This window comes from Macrotis lagotis, chromosome X (assembly GCF_037893015.1).
Source record: "Macrotis lagotis isolate mMagLag1 chromosome X, bilby.v1.9.chrom.fasta, whole genome shotgun sequence".
NCBI classification, from domain to species: Eukaryota; Metazoa; Chordata; class Mammalia; order Peramelemorphia; family Peramelidae; genus Macrotis; species Macrotis lagotis.
In genome coordinates this window covers 353,044,730-353,068,102 of record NC_133666.1, presented here as the reverse complement: position 1 = coordinate 353,068,102, position 23,373 = coordinate 353,044,730, and the positions used below count along the sequence as shown (strand labels likewise).

The 23,373-nt window shown below is 36.7% G+C and overlaps 1 protein-coding gene across 1 annotated transcript in view; it reads left to right on the top strand.

The window, feature by feature from the left end:
* Positions 1-23,373, top strand: part of ANKH (ANKH inorganic pyrophosphate transport regulator) — a gene marked incomplete at its 5' end in the record, with an annotated part of 78,265 nt that overhangs the window by 23,837 nt on the left and 31,055 nt on the right. Inside the window, 3 exons of the mRNA XM_074203392.1 lie at positions 305-439; positions 3,953-4,045; positions 10,893-10,988. Of these exons, the coding sequence (XP_074059493.1) occupies positions 305-439; positions 3,953-4,045; positions 10,893-10,988 (324 nt within the window). The remainder of the gene's footprint in view (positions 1-304; positions 440-3,952; positions 4,046-10,892; positions 10,989-23,373) is intronic.

Sequence of the window (23,373 nt, the reverse complement as noted above, 5' to 3'; positions counted from 1 at the left end):
TCATTCCAACCTGGAAATGAGCTCCCAGTCTTGGTAAAGAAACATGTTTCCTGCATGGAAAACAGAGTTTTGGATCTACTTAACCTGATATATGTGTCTTGCCAACTGGATGAGTTAATTTCCCATCTTGTTCTATGTTTGTTGGCTCACCCAAGGAGACCTTGGTTCACTCCATAAATTTTAAGGGTTAGTAATGAATCAATTAATGCTTCAAACCAGAGGAAAGAAAGACTTTTAACTGAATTTTTAGTCCCCCCACCCCAGATAAAATTGAATAAGCTTCTGTTTCCTTATCTTGATATAGGGAGATGCTACCATAAGAAAGATGCTGAGCTTCTGGTGGCCTCTGGCTTTAATTCTGGCAACTCAAAGAATCAGCAGACCCATCGTCAACCTCTTTGTTTCCCGGGACCTTGGTGGCAGTTCTGCAGCCACGGAGGTATATTCATGTCTGGGGAGCTGGGCATCTAACAGTAGTTATTTCTATCTTAACAGTAGTTAAGGAGTTATCAATGTATGTATGGCAGTCGACCCATTTTTATTAATTAGGAATTAGTGTTCAGACTTCCTGCTGGAAAATATTATTAGGTTATCACTTAAGACTTTTCATAGGTGGGTGGGACCTTAGATAGAATCTAGTCTCAGCCTTCCTTTTGTTTCAAAGATAAGGAAGCTGAGATAAAAAAAGGTGGTGGTTTTTCCAAGTACACTCAGCTAGTTTGAGGAATTAATCCAATGATTTTTTTTTCCACTGCACCACATAGTGAATTCATTACTCTTTTATTATAGCTGCCAAATTCAGTAACTTTTGCCATATAATTAATAAAAGGTAAAATAATCAAGGAAGGATCCCTTCCATTTCACCACATTGTCCTATCCTTTAAACATCACTCTGTGCCTCAGGGGTAGTGTCTTTTTTTAGCAATATCTGGTCTTACCAAACCTGTTTACCTTTTTGATTCATCTAACTCAAAACTGGAAAAATATAATTCAGAAGAGAGAATAGAACCATTTTCTCCTAAGTGTAGTATGACTAAACAGCATTACTTCATTTCTTCTCCAGCATTAAGTTCTGAGGAATTAATTCTGTCCTCTGTAACTACAGTTCCTTAAGGAAAGAAGTTGGCTGCCTGAATGTTTTAAAAACTACTATTTCTGGACTTGTTGCTTTTGAAAAGGAAGGGGCAGGTTTGATCACTGAAACGCCTTGTCAGCATGTATCCTGTCCCATGTATCTTGCCAGTTTCCATGAACTGGGAAGCATCTCACTATTGGCATGGGAGGAAAACAACCTCACAAATCAAGAGCATATTAGCCTTTATGCCCCAGTTGGTTCCTGGATTTTATTTTTAAAACTATGGTTCTCATCTTGGGTGGTTTCTGTAATAGCAGCTTTCTCAAAAGCACATTTCAAATTGCCCATAAAGAAAAATGTGACAGCCAGCCTTTGCCCCATGAATTGTAATCCCGTCATCTCTTGAAAAGAAAATCTGGAACATAATTAAATATTAAAGTATTTTCTAAATTAGCCCAGAGGGAATCCAGGCCACATAATGAGATGAGAAAGAATATGATATAGAAAAAAAGAAAGATTTGGTTTTTATTTTTTAATTTTTGTTTTTAATCATAACAAGGAAGCTGTTTGCAGAGCTAGTTGTTTTCAAAGGTCATAAAATCTGTACTTTGTACATTCATACCAGAATTATCTAATCAGTTATCGACTCAGAAGAACACCATAATTAGACAAAAAAAAAAATGATATCCTACAGCAAAGAGTCATGGAGCAATTTACCATAATTTAATTAAAACATAGTAACATTTCAATATCAGAAGCAACTGAAAAATACAAAATCCATATCCTAAAGCTTATGTGTTTTCTTCATAGCTCTACAGTCTTTCCTTTGGTCTTCCTTTAGATTCCACTCTTATTGCCATTTTGATTATCTGACTTCCTATCATATAAGCAAACAGAGTAAATTCAAAGCAAGCAGCAAAGAAGCAGCAAAAAATAAATGATACCTTATAGTCCGAAAACAAAAGGAGGACAGAGCAAATTATGAAAAATCTAAGCCAATGGACTATGAAAGTAAAGCATCAGGCTGCCCTACTTGCTGCCAGATCCCTTCAATCCCATGGTATATAGCCTTGAGTCATCAATAAGAAATTGAATTTTTCATTCATTCAGAATGTTTTTTAACTATAGTAGAGTGAAAAGAAAACACTATATTTGGAATCAGATGCATGAGTTTGAATCCCAGTGCTGCTATTTGCTCTGTGTAATTTTAACTTAATAATTTAACATCTCTTTGCCTCCGTTTTCATATCAGTAAAAACAGGAATAATGTGATCTCTCCTATTTCAAGAGGCTCTTCTGAGAAGTAAAGAAAAATAATGAGTAGAAAATACTTTGTAAGATATAAAGTTATAGATAAATGAAAACTATACTTCTACTATTACTACTACTACATGCTAAGTACTATTTAACATTCAAGACAGAAGAGTATTAATAGATTTTAGAAAAGCTTTCATATTCAAAAAAAAAGGTTAACTTTTAGCAACATAGAAGCAAGTTGCAGTTATGTAGAAAATTCACTTTTCTGGAAATCATTCCCCAATAAAGCCAAATAAATGGGAGTGCTATTATGATATTAATTTGAAAATAGTAATATTATCCTATTCATTTAATTACTTTTAGTTTATATAGTAATTATTAAATAATTTAGAATCAGCTTAAGTGTGTATCAGTTTGGGCATTTTGTTGCCATTCCTTAAGTTACTGACATGAGTCGGTGTGGTACAAAGGAAACCATGTCAGATTTAGTGTCAGTTCAAATATCAGTTTTCCTGCCACATGACCTTGAGCAGTCACTTTATTCTAAAATGAGGGAGAAGATATAAATCTATGATACTGTAATGAAAAATTACCTCAATTCCATGGAGATTTTCTGGTGGAAAAAAATTAATTTTCTGATGCACACTGAGCATGATCAAAGAGCTATGGTCAAATATTCACTGTTTTCACCAACAAATCCATTATAACCATTAAGGTGACATCAAGGTAGGTTAGCTGGAGAATAGAAAGTAAATTGAAATTTAAGGAGTTTTCCCCCCTTCTCTGGGGTTAGGTCAGGGCTTCGTTTATACCCTCCAAGGATAAATTGCCAGATTTCTCAAACAAATGAGATAGAACGTGGGAAGAGTCAATATTGCAAACTGCCTATTGGACCCAATTCAGATAAATTGGATAGATGTTTCAAAAGCTGCTGCTGCTCCAAAGATCCCTTTTTAGAGTTCTATAATTCTATTTTTTATATAATCACCCTACATAAAAACGAGCAAGAAAGCTAAATTGCTCAAGCCATTATTGCTTTTCCTTAGTATTAAGATTCCTATTGAAATTCTCATGATAGGGGCCGCTAGGTGGCGATATGGATAGAGCACTGGCCCTGGAGTCAGGAGTACCTGAGTTCAAATCCAGCCTGAGACACTTAATAATTACCTAGCTGTGTGGCCTTGGGCAAGCCACTTAACCCCATTGCCTTGCAAAAACTACCAAAAAAATTTCTCATGCTATTGCTAACAAATTTTGCAAAAATTTATGGTGATCTTTGGTCTTAGTGGAAAGGTATTCTAAGATATTTTTAACAAGTGAATGCAAAAGGAATTAGTTTTTATTTTTCTATTGGAATCTGTTGTCCTAAGGTCCAGGTTAGCTAGAATAGAGACTAATCTTTAGCTGCATTTTATACTTCTAAAATATAGTCTAGGTATTTCTTCTCAATGGGGACCAGAGGTTTTTCCTCTGCTGTTTGTGAAGAGTTAATCTCCTAGTGATGTGTGATGTCTCAAAATTGCTAAACCTGAAACATTCATTTTGTAACATCTCAAAGGGCAGCATTTGAAGGCACCTTTGCTGATGCCCAAACTAAGTCTGCTGACTCTTCCTGTCTAGGCAGTGGCAATTTTGACAGCTACATACCCTGTGGGTCACATGCCATATGGTTGGCTGACTGAAATTCGAGCCGTCTATCCTGCTTTTGACAAGGTGAGTGCCTGTGGGAAGGAGTATCCCTCAAGTCCTCTCCCTTAATGTCTCTCTCTCTCTTTCCACCTCTTTGTCTTTCTTTCCTCACCTCTCTCCCCCTCTCCTTTTTACTCTTCTGTCTTCCACTCTCCCCCCTTCTCTGTCCACTCCACCCTGATCCTTTCAATTTCACCTTCAGCATCAAAGTTATTATGGCATTTTGGTAATGTCACAATTGTAATCTAGAGACCTAGACTCGGTTGCTAGGTAATTCAGATGGATTTTTCTTCAGGAAATATAAAGCATCCTGTAGTTATCCCTGTGGCTTTCTTAAATCATCTTATGTTACTCCACTTAGGAAACTAACCTGTAAACTCAAAGTTTATAGGGGAGAGGATACTTGGAAGGGGGAGAGGTTAATATTGGAATTCTGCCAATGTACCATTGATTCCTGTTTACATAAGTATATAGAGATAGACAGAAATGCTACAAAGAGCGAAGGAAATGATCTATGCAAAGCACTTTGCAGTCCACTATCCCTATTATTATCTAAACTAAATATTTTCTTGAACTTAAGTTGCACAAGAAAGGGCAAAAGCCATGATTTAAATTCAGAAATAGAACTTCAACATACATATAGTTCTTGGGCTGTTAAGCACATGAATGTATTTCTGTGGTGATGCTCTCAGTTTGTAAAACCAAGGCATTTGGGGTCTGGACCATATAATAAGTATGTAACCAATGAAAACCCTTAGTGGCAATGTCCACTTACCCTTTTTTCAGCTGTCATAGAAAGGGATAGGGGTGGCTAGGTGGCACAGTGGATAGAGCACTGGCCCTGGAGTCAGGAGTACCTGGGTTCAAATCCAACCTCAGACACTTAATAAATACCTAGCCGTGTGGCCTTGGGCAAGCCACTTAACCCCATTGCCTTGAAAAATCTAAAAAAAAAAGGGGGATAAGGTATATTCTACTTTTAGACCTCCCCCATTATTGAGTTGGCTAGACTTTAGGAGAATCTTCTATAAGTACAAATAATCTGTCTTGGATTAAACATGAAATGTACATCTAGAATGAATTGATTTCCAACTACTACAAATTTTAATGGGGAACAATAAAACTTTGGCTTTTGTGCAGCAATTTCTGGTAAGAATTTAAAGCAAAGATTTATATCATGATCCATAACCTCACCCTGCAAACTATGAGAGTAGAGGTCATAATGTGATTGTATATCACAGATTGTCCCAACTGGAAGAGACCACTTACGCAGTGTAGTCTCACTTGGGCCAAACAAAGAACCATTCTCCAACATCTCCTCACTCAGTCTTTGGATAAAGAACTCCAGAGGATAGCGATCCAGCGCAGTGAGTAGAGCACTGGCCCTGAAGTCAAGAGAAGCTTAATTCAAATCTGACCTCACAGACAGCTACTAGCTGTGTGACCTTGGGCAAGTCACTTAACCCTGATTGCCTTCCTTCCAGGGCCATCTCCTGTCATCCCGATAACTATCTGGTCACTGGACCCAGATGACTCTAGAGGAAAAAGTAAGATTGGTGACTTAGCACTGCACCCCCTCACTCAAATCCATTTACATGCTTGTCATGGTCTTCTTCAGAAATGAAAGCCCAAAAGACATTAAAGATGGTATTCATCACTTCTTCTTAAGGCAACCCATTTAACTTTGGGAGAGCCATAGTCATTAGGAAGTTTTTCCTAGCAGCAAGTCTAAATATATCTCTTTGCAGTTTCCATTTGTCTCTTTGATCTGCTCTCAAGGTCTAAGCAAAACTGGTTGAATTCCTCTTCTAATGGAAGCCATTCAGCTACTAGAATACAGCTATCATGGCCTCCTCAGAACTTCCCTTCTTCAGGTTTACCATCCCCAGTTTCTTCAAACATCATACTCTTCACCCAGTTTTTATCATCCTGGTTGCCTACTTCTGAATAGTCCCCAGCTTCCCAATTATAATCTTCTGAAAACAAGCCAGCCACAACTGAGCACAGAAATCCAGATCTGATCTGACCAGGGCAGAAGACAGCGACAGAACTGTTGTTTCCCTGGTCCTGGAGGGTAGGCCTCTCTAAAAAATAAACAAAGGACATTTGCTTTTGAGCTGCTCAGTCTTACTGCTGACTCGATTTAGTTCCCAAGAAATCATTTGTGATAGTAAAAGAGATATCAGAGATGACCTAATTAAGCCCAGAGCCACAGACTCTAACCATCCTTTCAATCCTTTGTAGGTTATAGATATAGAAAGTGAAATAGAATGAAAAAATAAGGGGCCAGAACAGGAGCACCCAGCAGCACTGCCCCCTTGTGATCTTCAAACATTTATATTTAAAAGGAATAGCAAGTTGTACATTATAGATTTGCAGTTCCATGTACGATCATGGGGTTTTTTTTCCTATTCTGTTATGGAAATACTTTTTATTTCTTAAGTTCAGAATAAAATAAATTTTAAAAACTGTTAAAACTCCCTCAAACATCAGCCTAGTCTATTCAAATTATAACAAATTATTGATAACTGAGTTCTCTTTTTCTATTGTCTGTATAAAATCAAGATAATCCGTATAAAATCAAGATAATAAGGAAGCTTCTAAAAAAAGGATAATGGATTGGAAAGATCCTTCTATAGAGGGATTTCAATACCAATAGAATTTTGATTATTTCTAACAATAGGGGGAAATTACAGAGGGTAGAAGGTAAAGACGAGCCTGCACCTTAAGATCAGAAGACACTACCTCAATGGCTCCCCTGCTCCATACCACCAGTTCTGTGACTGGACAAGGCACAGAAACTGATATAGACTCTAAAGATTTAGGGAAAAGGGACCCAATTGCATGGTTAGGGAGAATCTCATTATCCAGAAGTTCCCTATGCCTATTCCAAACTCATTCCCACTCCTAACAATAGTAATCCACTCAGAGAGCAATCAGAAAGTGATTTGAGTGAAAAAGAAATCAGTTACAGCTTAAAAAGCAATTCTGGCTACTATAAAATGGGTAGGTTAAAATGCATCATAAAAATCTACATTTTTATGGAATAATTATATGAGTGAAGGAAATTGGATGATATATCCCTGGCAAAAAGTAATTTCATGACAGAAAACGTGTATGCAGAATAAAGATTTGGGAAACTAAAAGAGAGGTGGAGGAATTAGAGGCCAGAGTAGAGGAGGAAAGGGGGTCTCATCCATCAAAATAAAGATTTAAATTCTACCTTTCAGAGAGGATTAGATGACAACTAAATCTGCTGGGAGCAGAGATACTGAAATGCCAGAGCCTCCTAACTGGGAATGTTTCATTTTAAAAGATTTTTGGCTACTATGAAATAATAAAACCGAACAATACACACACTGTAGGGTTTGATCAATGGATCCAAGAAAAACATTGTTTTATTCATGATATTGTGTCACTCACTTTTAAGCCCAGAGGATGAAAGCTTTGAAAAATCCTTTTAACAAGCATACCTCCAGCCAGAAACTATTGTTATTGAGAATCCTTCTCAAACCCCACCCATTGTTTCCAGATATTCCAGTAAGCCATAACCAGTTCCATATATGTGAATATTGCTGCTTACTGACCATAATGGAGACTACCTCAATGGCATTGGCATAGCAGCTCAGACTTTTGGCTTATTCACAGATTAGAGAGAAGAGAATTGTTCTCACAATTTCACCACATCCAGCTAATGCCCTAAAGAGGACACCTTGGCTAGTGTTGACACTATAGGGATTATCCATGCTTGTCATTTGTCATTACAAGATAGAATTCCTTTTTTAAGAGAAGCAGATACTTTAAGTCTGGAATCTGGACTGGAGCATAACAAGCTCTCAGGTGAAGAAACTCAGTTCATTGTAGTATGGCACCTTACCATAATTACTGTCTTGCCCATTAGATTTGCTACTGGAGGACAGATACTGGATTTGGGTTTTTTTTACTTTTGCCATCCTTATTGCTCCAGTACTCAGCACATTGCCTAATACATAGTAAACATTTAATAATGCTTGTTTATTGACTGGTTAACTTAGTCTTTTGTTTTAGCAAGGCAATAGGGTTAAGTTACTTGCCCAAGGCCACACAGTTAAGCAAGAATTAAGTGTCTGAGGCCAAATTTGAACTCAGGTCCTTCTGACTCCAGGGCCAGTACTCTATTCATTGCAGCTGCCCCTGGTTAACTTAGTCTTAAGAACTTATGATCTGAGGGGTGGCTAGGTGGCACAGTGGGAAAAGCACTGGCCCTGGAGTCAGGAGTACCTGGGTTCAAATCCGGTCTTAGACACTTAATAATTACCTAGCTTAAGGGCAAGCCACTTAACCCCATTTGCCTTGCAAAAACCTAAGGAAAAAAAAAGAATTTATGATCTGTTCAAGGTCATGCAGCCATATGTGTCAGAGATGGGACTCAGGTCTTTCAGGCTATAAAAACAGCTTTCTATACACTGTATTATGTTGCTCTTCTTTTTCTGTCTCTCTCTGTCTCCATCTCTCTGTCTCTCTGACTTTAAGAAGTAAAATATCTTTGAAATCATGATTGAAGCAAAAGAATTTTAAGTCTTTGCTTTTTATATTTTATGCTCCACATTCTACCCTGTCAATATTATTTTTATGATCATTGAATCAGAATGAATTTCCCAAACTTCATTAGTGTCTTTCTCACTAACAGTTCCTTATAGAAATTGACTCAGAATTCAAAACTAATTCTTTTCTGATAGCAGCCTTTATCATAATCTTCCCCACCCACCTGACTAGCTTTTAAGACTTTTATAATGATCAGAGCAGGTGATTCCCCCATCAGGACAGTGTCTGTCACATAGTATGTCACTTCTTCAGTACTTAGTGACATGACTTAATAGACAACAATAGAGCATCTGACTATAATGGTGGGGCCAGTAGAGTCGTCTTTTGTCTGAGAAGTGTGGTAGTATATAGAATGAAAGTACAATATTCATCACGTATTATGGCACATTAAAATGTGGAGCATTCCAGTTCATCCTAAATCAAAGCCTCCTTCTGAGGCAGCACAATTTACATAGGAACCTTGGCCAGGCCATCCTTTGCCACAATACTAGTTCCTACTTGCTAAAGTGAGATTAAAACTTCTATAATATTGCTTAGCAGATTTGTTAGCCCCTGGGATATCTTGTTTCTGTAGTCAGCCACCTTAGTTATCACAATTACGTATTTTGTTCCTGGCTTAAAACGGAGATGGAAATATTCTACTCCTACTATCCTCTGATGCACTGTAGTAGCTCTGTTCTTTAGAGCAGCAGGTGTATCTCAGCAAAGAATCTAAAGCAATTGTGATCATCTTCAAATTCATGTTATTGGGGCAGGGTAATGGGAAGAAAGAGGAGAGGAAATTATCGTACCTTTTGACTTTCCTAGCTTATATTCAGAATGAAACATCTAATAGCCCTGATTGTGTATACTTCATTAAACCAAATTAGTAGAGCCAGGTGTTCCAAAGGGTTTGTTTATATTAGCCATTTATGTTACTAATTATATTCATGATAAGCCTGGCTATACAGAAAGAAAGGAAGGAAGGAAAAAAAAAGAAATTCAGAGATTTACACACACACACACACACACACACACACACACATATATATATATATTTATATAAAATTTATTTTATGGAAATATGGCCTCCTAGTCACCCATTTAATAACTACCACCAATGGGCAAGTAAGCGTAAGAGCTCCAAGAATGACAGTAGCTCCCACAGCCACAACCCTCCATCTAGTCTGACCCTGAAGCATCATCAAGGGAACAACTCCTATGGAGAGACAGCCCATCAGCCCTACCAATACTGGCTGCCGCTGATAAGACAGGCAAGCCAATCTAGCCAAATTAGCATAGATAGAAGAACCCAGCCTCTACCACCACATTGGCTACTTCTTTTCTTCTGACACAAGTGGAGATAGCTCAGAACCCATAGCTTAAGAGCCTTAAAAATAACAGTAATTGTTCCTTTCTCTCTCCCTCCCCCACCCCCTCCATCATCAGCCATGCTTCCAGCCTAAGTATCATCCAGGAGCTGTGACCTGGCAGCTGCCTCCTCAGGAGTCAGAACTAATGAAGACTTGGTTCTCATTCCCATTGTCCCATTGGCTCAAATAGCTTGAAATCAGAGACAGATGATTTATCAATAGAAATAATATTAAAGAAGTAATCCTACTCTCAATCTAAAAATTGTGGAATCTTTGCATTTGACTTGCAGCTGAGCCCTCCTTTGTATGTTGCTTTTCTCTCTTAGAACATAAGGTCCATGAGTTCAGGAACTGTCTTACTTTTCTGTTTGTATCCCCAGGGCTTACTTAACACAGACTACATATATACAAAGTCAAGACTACTCCCCCTCCATTCTTACATTAGTGCACAAGATGGTGGACTATTAGTACCATCCTTATAGGAACTAATATTATTCAAACCAGACTCTTTTTCCAGTCAGAATTATCACTTATCACATTCTTCCCCACAAACTTGATACAAAAATAGAAAAGCAAAACAATCCCTGCCATCAAGGAGCTTGCAATCTATTGTGCAGATGCAACATGTGTACTAATTAAGGTTGAAACAGGGTGATTTGAAGAGGGATAAATTATAATTCAAGGTGACTGCCTGATGATAGGATGTGAAAGCGTTGGTTAGGAGATTTCTCTAGTCTCACCTAAGACTTAAGATTCTAAATTATGTCACCCTAAAGTCAGACAGTAGGAATCCTCCTATGATGAAAAGAAGTGCAAGTACCAAGCTCATGGTTGAAGCTACAAGGAGAACGTGGGCATAAAATAGAGACGTTCAGCAACCTAATATCTGTTCATTAGTATTTTAAATACTAATTCTCTTTTTTTTTTCATTCTAGAATAATCCCAGCAATAAAATGGTGAGCACTAGCAACACAGTGACAGCAACACATATAAAGAAATTCACCTTTGTCTGCATGGCATTGTCCTTGACGGTAAGATATCTGTGTGTTTAATGGCTTACAAAGCAGAAAATTATTTTATCTGCTAATAGCACCATACCCCATAATTTAACATTTTTAGTAAGATAATTGACAGCCTCTTCTTTAAATTTATTTTTTTCTCCTGAAATAGTAACTTAATAGTCTTACCTTTGATGAAGGGACTACCATGAGAACAAAAATCGTGAATAAGGAGGTCTTATTTGTAGACTTTTCAATCACTTCTCGTTCTCTTAAAAACAGCAGCCCTTACCTTCACCTTGTTTCATATTATTCCCATGCTACATATAACTATTGTGTGATTAGTGCTATAATGTGATTAGCCAGAAAAATTGTTCAGATTCATACTTTATGTTTCCATCGGGCTGGAACAAATGCCCATATTTTGCATAATTATAACTTTAGATCATCTGAATTCTAATACACAGGACCCCTTCATAGCTTTTTTGTTTGTTCATACCTCTAATATCATTACTATAGAGACCCCTCCCTGGGAAAAAAACTCCCTCCTACCAATATAGATCAGCAACCATTGTGAAACTTGGATTTTTAGAACATGTCTAAGCTTCCCCACAAAGAGCCAGAATATGAGTCTTCCTGATTTTAGAGCCAATTTTCTGACCCCTTGATAACTCCTAAAACTGGGTTTAGACCTACAAATCCCATTATATGATTTTCCATATTCCTTTTCCAAGTTATATTTGGGTTTATTTGAGCTTCTATGGTGCTTTGAGTTTCCAGTCTTCCTGACTCCTCTTATACTGCTGTGGCTGACCTCTTTTTTTCAAATACAGAAACAGATCGTGTTCCCTAACTAATAATAGTAGTAGTAGTAGTAGTAGTAGTAGTAGTAGTAGTAGTAGTAGTAGTAATAAAAAATGTTTGTCCTTCATTCTCAAAGAAGACCCTGATATTAAGGAAGGTGATGTCATGACAAGCATGTGAATTGGATTGAAGTGAGGGGGTGCTGTGCTAAGTCCCCAGTCTCACTTTTTCCTCCAGTGACCAGATATCAATCAGGACAACTGGAGGGTTATATGACTTGCCCAGGGTCACATAGCTAGTAAGAGTCAAGCATCTGAGGTCAAATTCAAACTCCTGTCCTCCTGAGTGTTCTATCCACTGTGCCACTGTGCCTTGTTCCCTAACTAGAAAAGGATGGTATACTAGACTAAAATTCAGAAGATTACATTCACAGGCAATATATAACATGATTTCATTGTCTGGCCTTAAATAATCAGTTAGCCTTTCTGTACCTTCATGTTCTCATCTCTGAAATGAGAAAGTCATTTTTAATTCACACATCATATCAAAATGAATAAGATGATATGTATGTTTTGTCTTCACCAAGTACCTACTATACACCAGCCATTGAACTGGACACAGAAAATAAAAATATGAAAAATAAATCCTCTGACCTCAGGGAGCTTACAATTTACTGGGAAGGAGGATGGAAAGGTTTATGTGTACCGATTTATGGATATGTAAGTACATATATGTGGACATATACACACACATACACATAACTGTATCTGGCAAATTAGAATAAGTAAATAGGAGCAGGAAAACAGTAAACAAAGAAACCTGAGTATTTAGAAGTATACTAACTCTGGATGAGGGCAGAGCTCAAAAATGGAATTGGAGAAGACATCTCTTGAGCTAGACCTTGAAGGAAGAGAAAAATTTCATTTGGTGGAAATGAGAAAGGATTCCAAGGCAAAATTGGAGGATGGTACATACAAAATATGAAATTGGGAGCAGACAAAATGGAATTAAATAATGTGGAACACTGATTCTAAGTTTTGCGGTAGATAAAAAGTTTTGATTAAACAAGGCACCTAGCTTAATGGAATCTGTAGTCTCACAAATAGATTTGAAATATTGGAGATTAGGATACTAGTTAGAAGTTTTTATAGTAGTTTAGGTAAGAAGTAACATGGTCTGGAATTATATTTGAGAGTAGAAGAAAAGGGACAGATGGTAGTCATTCAGAGGTAGAATTCATAATACTTAGAATAATATTGCCTAGCAGGAAGGGGTCAATGGCAAGGAATAAAGAAAATACAAGAGGTAACCATGAAGTTATGAGAATGGGTAATCAAGACATGGAATGGTGAGGTGACACAGTGGATAAAAACACCAGGTCTGGAATCAGAAAGACCTGATTCAAATCCAGTCTCAAAGACTTACCAACTGTATGATGTTGGGTTGGTCATTTAACCCTGTTTGCTTAGTATCCTTCTCTGTAAAATGAGCTGGAGAAGGAAATGGCAAATTATTACTGTGTCTTTGCCAAAAAAATCCCCAGTGAGATCCTGAAGAATCATTCATGACTGAAATGATAGAACAACAGCAAACTAAGATGAGAAAATTCAAGGTGGGAGGAAAGGAGGGGGTGCATGTGGACCCACATCTACACACATCTTGAGAGCTGATAAAGAGTGCAGATGTGAAAACCTGTGGGAAGTTTGTTAGGCATTCAGGTAAAGATGTCCCCCAAGAAGTTGGAAATTTGAAACTGATGTTCAAATTAGAGGTCAACAGTGGAGATACCAATTTGAAAAACCATATGCATAGAAGTGACAAAAGTCACGAGAAGGAATTATTGCCAAGGAAGAACAATTAGAGAGAGAGAGAGAGAGAGAGAGAGAGAGAGAGAGAGAGAGGACATAGAACCAGAAGTGGGGGAGGGGAGGAAGGACAAGAACCAGGAGCCAAGGGAAGAAAGAATATCAAGAAATAGGAGCAGTGAGCAGCTAGGTGGCGCAGTGGATAGAGCACCAGCCCTAGAGTCAGTAGTCCCTGAGTTCAAATTCAGCCTCAGACATTTAATAATTGCCTAGCTATGTGACCTTGGGCAAGTCACTTAACCCCATTGCCTTAAATAACTAAAAAAGATTTTTTTTAATTACAAAAAGATATAGGAGCAAATTGACTTTCAAGGAAAACTGAGAAGGCAAATTGGCTTTGGTATATGATATATGAGATATATTGGGTATTTATATCATGAAGGAAACAGAACAAGACAAATATTTTTTTTCTTAAATCAATCAATAAGCTTTCTATTAAGTCCTTATTCTATGCCCAAACTTTTAGGTTCTAGGGATGGAAAAAAAAATCCTTGCTTTCAAGTAGCTTACATTCTATTGCAACAAAATTTAGTTTTGAATACTATTTCTTTTTGTGTGTGTGTGTGTTGCAGTTTTTTAAATACATAGTATTTAACATTTCTTTGTGTCCTCATCTTTCCAAATTTCCTATTAGTTTCCTGTGAAAAATTCTACTTTGATTTGTTAGAAAACATTCTTTTACAATAGAAACAGTGAGTGGTCACATTTTTAACCATTTTCTAAGGATCTAAGATCTAGCTTATAATAAATATTAGAAAGCTGAAACAAATTCTCTTCAGATTTTTTGATCAGTGCCTAAAAGAACACAATGTATAATTGGATCCATGGTTACTGTTTTTCAGATGGCACTAGTTATGCATGTGACAACTTTTTAAAATAATACCGATTTTTCTCTCCCAATTCTGTTACTAATATGCTCCATGTTTCTCTGTATCAAAACAAGTACACTCTTTAACTCAGGATCCTTTTGGCAATGAATGAGGAAACATTTGGCAGCCTGAATACCACTGAATAAACAGAAAGTTTTGATTGGAGTGGGGAGCAGAATTTAATGATGACCAGCAAGCTTGTGGATTTGTTGTGGGGGTGGGGAGAGACTTTTTTTCTCAATATAAACCTACATATGATCACATGTCCTTTTATAAATTGAAAATGTGATTCCTAGCAATAACCGAAAGATTATTAAGGCAAATAAGTCTTTCTCTAAATAGGATGGCATTGAACTATCTCTCCCAGGACCAGTTGGGCCTACCTTGACATGAAGGATATGGGGAAATCCAAAATTCTGAGAAGGGTAGAGGGAAAGGTAGCAGAGAGAGAGAGAAAGGGAGAAATAGAGAAGTAAGAAAGGAAAATTTAAAGGGAAATGGTTGATTTAAGAGACCTAGATGGGCAACCTGAGAAGAGAGAAGGATACAGACTCAAGAGATACTAAAGAGGTAGAATTAACCAGACTTGGTCAACTGACTGAATAAAGGAGTGTGAGAATTCAAGGGTACCTTCAAAGTTATGGACCTGAATGATGAAAAGAAGAGTGGTGCTCTTGAAAGAGATAGGAGAATGAAGGATAATACTGAGTTTTCTTTGGGACATGTTGATTAAATTTAAGCTCAGAAGACAAGATCAGAAATATAGAAATAAAAGAGACCTTAGAGATCATTTAGTCCAAATCCCTTGTTTTACAAAAGAGGAAACTGAGTCTTAAAGAGGTTAAATAGCTTATCCAAGGCTCCCCAATACAGTAATTGTAGCATTGGAATTTGAACTGAAGTTTTTCAACTTTCCTAGCCCAGAAACTTAATCTTGTCCCATCATTGAAGCCCACTGATCTGAAATCGATTGTTCTGACAGAAGCTCATGGAGGAAGGAGCATGTTAGTATACAGGGACAATTCCATAGAACTAGAAAATATCAAGCTGACAATTAAGATACTTCCAAGGATATTTAACAAAGCAGGCAGGCTCCCTATCTGAGCTGCTGTCTTTGCCATCATCAGGTGAGTCATTTAACATGTATTAGGAAAGCTCTTCAAAACCTAGACTTTACCTAAGCAAGGCTAATTATACACATTTTTTTTGGTCCCTGGAATGCACTTTAAAAAGAGGGGGGAAAGCCAGCATAACGTTTCTTACCAAAATAGAAAAGCATTCACATTGCTTAATATAATTTGCTCATTTAGTTTTGTTTAATGTCATTTTGCTCATTTCCAGTTTATATTCTCCCCTTCCCCCCCACCCCCACCAAATCACATGTGTGCAGTGTTGTCTGTACAGATCAGAATGCTGTGTCATGGAAGAAACTTGATAGTGTGTCTGTCTGAGTCAGCACCTGTTACCCCAGGTGACCTTCAGTTCTCCACCCATCCCCCAATGCTTCCCAATTTTTTTTTTGCTCTCTGCAGTATTGAGGAAGGTGGGGGGGGGGGGAATTGTGATATTAAACTGTTCTTTAAAAGTTCTATAAAGTAAGCACGGGCAAAACATTAAAAATCTTGAAGATTCTAGGGATGGTTAAAGAAAAAAACTTATGTTCCATGACCCAGCCTTAAACTTTTGGAAGACTGTGTTAAATGACAGGAGAGCTAAAGTTGAATTCACATGTATACTTTCATGATTTAGTTTAAGTTTAAATCACGTCAAGAAGTATTTATTAAATGCCTACAAAGTGAGTCTTCCAGAGCTGATCACTTTTCCACTAACATTTTCCACTATACTATATTATGCTTTCCCATTCCAACATCTTGCCAAAATACATGACTATATATGTATGTATACATATATATATATATTTGTATATATGTAATATTTAAGAGGAAAATGCCTTGCAACAATTTGAGTTTTAAAAGGATTTTTTAAAATAAATCCTAACACTGCAATAGTTCCTATCTAGGTACTTTAAAAAAAATCCAGTCCTATAACTTATATTGACACCTGAATATATTGTTACCAAAGAAAGAAATCTTTCAATCTGAAAGCAAAAAATATATAATTTTAGCATAAGAAAGAACCTTAAGTATTATTTGGTACCCAGTATACTGATTTATGATTCCAAAGTCTATTATAGAATCATAAAGAGGAAAGGAATTTGTAAGGCTATCTAATGAAATTCACTTTTACAGGTGAGAAAACTGAGGCTTAAAGAGGCTAAGAACCTCACCCAAGGTCATGTAGTAAGCAGATTCTGGCTGCTTCAGAAGGTCATCTAGTCTACCCATTCTCTCCAGCACACCCACTCTCTCCAGCCCAAAATTACTTATAAAAGTTGTCATTGTTGCACATATAGGACAGTATATATTTAACCATAATACTAGGTGGCTAGTGTCCTGTATGAGTAGTATAATAGCAAAGTAAGTAGGTTCCTTCAAGATCTTTGCTATCCCTTGTTATCAGTGTACAACACTAACAATCCTTTAGCTGTTTCCATGATCAGATTTTTGTACTAAGTCAGCTCTGTATCATGATGTTTCTTGGAGGGCTCTCTCTTTAGTTTCTTTCTTCCAAAAGACTTTACTATAATTTTGACTCTTAGAGAGTCTTAGAGGTGTAGTTTTTTTTATTTTCTTTTGATAAGAACTTAACACAAGCCTTTGAACTGCAGAGAAGTAGGTCATAAGATTGAAAGTTAGGAGTAAACTTAAAAAAAAAAGCTAGGAGTAGGTTAAGCAAACAGTAAAATTGAGCCAGACATTTTAAAGTGAACATAACTTTATAAGCTTTCTCCTGGATTGTGAAAGGAGACAGCAGCAGTGATTGTGCTCATACATCATATTTGCTTCTCATAAAACCATTTTCCTCTTCTTTCCATTCACTTTTTTTCTGTTACCTTGATTACTGTTCTCTCTTCCTTTTTTTCATGAATATTATCCAATCTAATCCAAAAGATATTTATTTTTTGTTGTTATTTTTTTGTTGGGTTTTTTTTAGGTTTTTTCAAGGCAAATGGGGTTAAGTGGCTTGCCCAAGGCCACACAGCTAGGTAATTATTAAGTGTCTGAGACCAGATTTGAACCCAGGTACTCCTGACTCCAAGGCCAGTACTTTATCCACTATGCCACCTAGCCACCCCCGATATTTATTCTTAAATGAAAAGAATAGTAGACTTAGGAATCACTGGATTGGTTACTTCCTATGTGACCTTAGGAAACTCATTTAGCTTTTCTAAGCCTTGATCTCTTAACCTGTAAAAAAAAAAAGAATGAAACGAGATGATTTTTAAGGTTTTTTTCTAGCTCTTCTACTCCATAAGTCTGCTGACAGAGAAGATGATGGCCTGCATTGTTAGAGGAAGTTTCCTCACCAAGGGAATCACAGTTTCAGTGATTATTTTTATATAAATATAAATTATTATTATTATTATTATTATCTAGGCATGGGAAGGGTCCTGATCTCAGTGGACAGGGTTCCTACCCAGACAAGACTAAATTCATGAAGTCATATAGTAATGTGTTTCCTAAACTTGAATTTCTTTTAGAATGAAAGAGGATGTATCACCAGAGTTAATAGTTCCTCTGGGATTTGACTTATTACCCTTAATATCCTGAACAACCCCTTTGATATACCACAAACCAGATTTTATAAGAAACTTGGTGAGAAAGAAAGCCCTGGTTCCTCTCCCCACCCCCATTCCTCACTCAGCTTCCAGTGAGATCCTACTGCCCAGAAAAATCCACTAACTTTTTTTTTAGTTTTTTTTGCAAGGCAATGGCTTTCCCAAGGCCATACAGCTAGGTGATTATTAAGAGTCTGAGGTCGGATTTGAACTCAGGTACTCATGAATCCAGGGCAGGTGCTCAATCCACTGTGCCACCTAGCCACCCCAGAAAATCCACTAACTTTTGAAGGAAAAGATCCTAAGAAGAGACCCTATAATGTCCAGAATGCCTCTGAGGCAAGCGGGTCTTTCTAAAATGAAAATTCCACAAATTGCTTTTGATTTCTTATTGAAATTGTACTTGCATCAGTATGTGAAAGGCTAAGTGACCTATTTTAAAAAGGTATTCACACTTAAATTTAAAGTTAAAATTTGAATTTCTCTTTCTTTTTCCCCCCTCCCCTCCCATTAATACATTTCTCTCATTTTTGGTGAGGGGAATAGGGGTAAGGGTAGGAGGGTCACATGTGAAAACATTCTTTCATCCTTTAATGTGTTTTCTTTTGAGAAGCTGCAATAGTGTGCAGTGGCAGGAATCCAAAGGATATTCTCACAGCAGTCTCTCCAAAAATTCCTTCTTCCTACTGTAGGAAGCAATATAAGAGACCTAGATTATTTTCTTGCTTTCTCCTTGTAACCTCTATTACTAGTTGGACTCTTCTCCCTCTCTCCCAAACAACCCCCAAGCTTTCTTCAGGAATGCAAATTTTCTCTTAGTCTAGTTTGATGCCAACATTTCCAACTTCTCTGCCCTTCTCTGACCCTTTAGCTTTAAACTGATCCCGAGGTGATCTGGAAGGTTCCTGTTGATATTTGCTAAAATTGGACTTGAAAAAGTAATGTTATAGCTCATAGGACATGGTCACATTTTTAAATCTGCTGATGAGTAGGGTATTTTTGATGTGCATGTTTCCCTTCCTTTCATGAAACTATCTTCTCAAGTTATCATTGACACTGAGGATTGGCAGAAATAAGGACAGGTTTTTATTGGCAACTTTATCTTAATTTGCTACAGTTATTTATAAAGTAGAAAAAAGTATAAAAGGTAAAAACAAAAAAATTAATTCATAAAAATGTTTTATGAATTGCATCAGTGGAATTTTAGCCAAATGTCTTTTTATTAACTACATAATTTAAGCAACTCTTTTCTGTTGGAGGGAGCCTTAATTTACATATATGTATAGATAATCTCAATATATGTCAGACTTTGCAAGGTCATATATGAATGTTAAGGATGTGTTTACTTATTTCCTACAAAGATTATATAGAGAATATAAATTGAGAACTTTTATTTCACTATAGATTCATAATTTCTCCTAATATCAGTCTTAGACATTTTATAGGTAGACATTGTAGATGTTATTATATGATTTTCTAAAAATAAAATTCTGCATAGGTTTTTGAGTACTTGTACCTGAGTCAGCATAAAAGTAACCCATTTCTAAGTTAATAAAGATGTGGGTCTTTACAAGCTTCCTACACAAATGCAAAAGTAGGTTGAGAGCAAGAGGGATATCAGTATTAAAATATTTACTCAAAAAAATTAAAATGACATTTTAATTTTCTCTTCTCTCATTCTCCTTCCTATTATTGTTCATCTTTCACCTTTTTTTGGAGGCAGGTAGGGGTCACATGTGAAAAAAAATCATCCTTAAATGTGCTTTTTAGAGGGGATGGTTGGCATCTGGGCGTGTACAATAGCAGGAATAGTAAATAGACTGGCAGTAGTGACTTTGCCAGCATCAGAGGTTCCCACTGAGGAGTCATATTCTTGGAGTAATATGAAGTAACCTGGACAATGGTGACATAAGAGACCTCAGATTTCTTTCCCCTTCCCCATCCGATTATATATTACATTTGAGCTTTTCTCTGACAAATGGAAGTATGTTTACTGTCATTTAAGAAAGGAAAGAACAAGGAAATAAAACCATTCTATAGAACTCCTTTGTTCTGCATAATAATATTTTAGGTCACCAGAGACCAGTGAGACTTATTGTTTGGAGATCTGTGTCTGTTTTCACTAGGCCTTTCACTCAAGCTTTGATCTTTCTGGACGATAGTCTTATAATAGGTGGGTGGGGAGGAAGGAAGCATTCACAACATACACTGCTCTTCCCCCAAAACAATAATTTAGCAGTGGGTGTTCTGGGAAAATATTTATTTTTTTGTTGCAACAAATTGACCTAATGGAGTTTCTAAAGTGTATTTTGCTGTTGTACTCGGTCCTCTATGCGTCGATCTTTGATGTGATCTAGGAATGTTTCTGAAAAAAACATCAAATGATCAGCATTAGAAATAGTGACTAATCAAGGAAGCTTTAGCTAACCCATCTTTTTTTTTTAAATCCTCCCTTACTTTCTGTATTAGTATTAAATCTACATGGCCCCACATTTAGTAGGTTCTAGTGAATTTTTGTAATTAATGTCTAAATTTAGGCCAGTATTTGTATATTTAATAAATACTCCTAGGTATGTTTTAGGAGTTTATGAGGGGGCATGGCATTCCCCTGAGAAACTACCACAATGGGATTGTGGGGTGTTTTTCAATGAATATTCACATATGGAGAGAGCCTGTCATTGGTATCTCTTGGAATTATTGTATAACTTTTAGAAAATTAGGCTTATGCCATTTGAAAATGTAGGCCACAGGAATAAAGTCTAATTTCAAAAGGGCCATTTCTAGGTTAATAAAGATGTGGGTCTTCACAAGCCTCTTACACAAATGTAAAAGCAGGTTAAGAGCAAGAGGGATATCAGCTATCCCATTCTGCTTTCATATGGCACTTAGATAAGTAGTAATTTATTGATGATCAGCGACTAGTCTTCCAGGAACATTTCCCTGTTACTTAAAAAAAAATCATATTCATGAGAAACTGCTTAAATAGTTGAAAAGACCAGTATTGTCCAACAAGTTAAATAGATCTTCTGGAATACAATTTTTATTTTCCATTGGACATTTACATAGGTGTGTCTAAACCCAGGAAAATAACTGAGTTCTGTGGGTGACTAGACTGAGTTTTGCAGAGTGGTATTTAGCTGCACTAATCAGCTTTGTTTCATAATCCAGAAGACATTGTATGGAAACAAAGAATCCAGTGTTCGGGATTTCTCTTTATTTTCTTTGTTTCTGTACCTGTTCAGATTCCACAAAGTATTTCATGCTGTGAGTATGTCAGCCTATTTTATTTAAGGCTTCTAAGAATATGACCTTGCTGGTAATAAGATGTTGGCAGGCAGGAAAATTCCCATTTAGAAGCAGGAACAGATACTCCGAAAGTCATGGATAGACTAGATAGTTAATTCTAAATAAAGATATGTATTTAATAAAGCATGGATCGTGGAAGGAATATGAAATACTGCCCCAGTTTGGGAACTTGAAAAGGATGAAGAACTTAATCACAAACTGTCAGTTTTTCTGTTTATTATAGAGAATGAAGAAGGGAAGCAGGGAAAGCCATGATCAAAGTAATTTATTTTGCTGCACAGAGATATGGAACAATTTACCTTTCCATAATAGCTTAGAATGAGACTTAGTCCTATTCCAGAGACATATTCTAAAAGATAATAAATGCCTACCTAGGTGCTAACAGTTTACAAAAAAATTCTACAGGCATGCATCTCCTTGAGCAGATATGGAAATTTTATGTTTCCATCTGCCATGGGGTTAGCAATACTTTAAAAACAATCTGAAAAAGCCATTTTAACCATTAGATGACTTGGTTGTCTATATTTTTTATTTGTTGAAAAGTTCATGATTGCAATCCAAGCTGTGCTTCTAATTACCGCAGTCTTCAGTCATGGCTAAAGTAAACATCTTTAAATTGTGACATAAAATGAGTGAGCAAAGAGTTCTTTTCACTGCTTCTGTCTGTACACAGCTGCAAATCAAAAAGAATGAATCCGAGGGAAAGAGTGGGGTGGGGAATGGTGCCACATGAACATAATCACCATTAATCAGCTACTGGACTCCTTTCAACACTGCTTCAACCTGTGCACTAATCCTAGTTAAGAGACAAGCCTTAATGGATATGGCATGAAAAATGAATTGGCTCTTTCAATTAAAAGAAGTTTCCCTTAGAGATAACGGTGAGCACATCAATACTTGTGCTTCAGAAATCCTCCCATGAATCACCTTGACTGAATAAGATGGAATCTGCAGATTTAGATGAAGATATTGCAACACTCTGCCCACTGAGGCCTGGGTGGAGATGGGTGGAGGGGGAAAATCTGAATATTCTCTCCAATTTCAAGGTGATTAAACATAATTAATTCTATAATCAGTTTTGCTGGGCATATTTCCAAATCACTTAAGAGGAGTTGAGGGAAACAATGACTATGTATCCAAATAAAAGCCTATTGCTAAAACTTGTGGCCTAGCAAAAGGGAGCCAAACTCTGAGCCAAGAATACCTGGGTTTGAGTTTGGTCTTTAAAACAGAGAATATTGTCTGGGGGACCCTGTACTAGCTTCTCAGATCCCATTGGCAAAGGGAGTTTCCTCATTTAAAGGTCCAATGAAACACAGTTCAGATCTCTTCTTGTCTCTCTTCCTTCCCCATGCAAAAAAACAAACAAACAAACAAAAATAAACTAGGGAAATCTACCAAATAATCTTTATTGGATTTGAGTTAAATTGTTGGAGACAGAGAAATGTTGTTAAAATACTCTATTAGTCATTTTTCCACCTGTTTTTAAAAGCTCTCTTAATGAGAGTACCTATTTGACCCATCAAACCTCCCTATTTGTCATCTGTTTAAAAAATGTTGTATAATAATAGTCTTTTGTACACAAAGAACATATTAAGAATGATGGAGTTTACCTGTTAATAGCTATTAGAGCCAAGATTTAAGTTTCTTCCTTTACTGGATAATGCTTAAAAACAAGGACCATGTTTTATTTGCTCCTGAATCTCTGTGGCATCTGGTGCACAGATGCTCTTCTGTTGAATGAGGTGAATGAACAAAGTCTCTGGTCTCAGATGTACAAACTTAAAAAAAAAAATTAAAAAGTATCTAGCAATCTAAACAGAAGAAACCTATTTGTCATTTTTGGTGGAAAGAAAAACATTATGGCACATTACCATTCTTTAGGTCCTATTTTA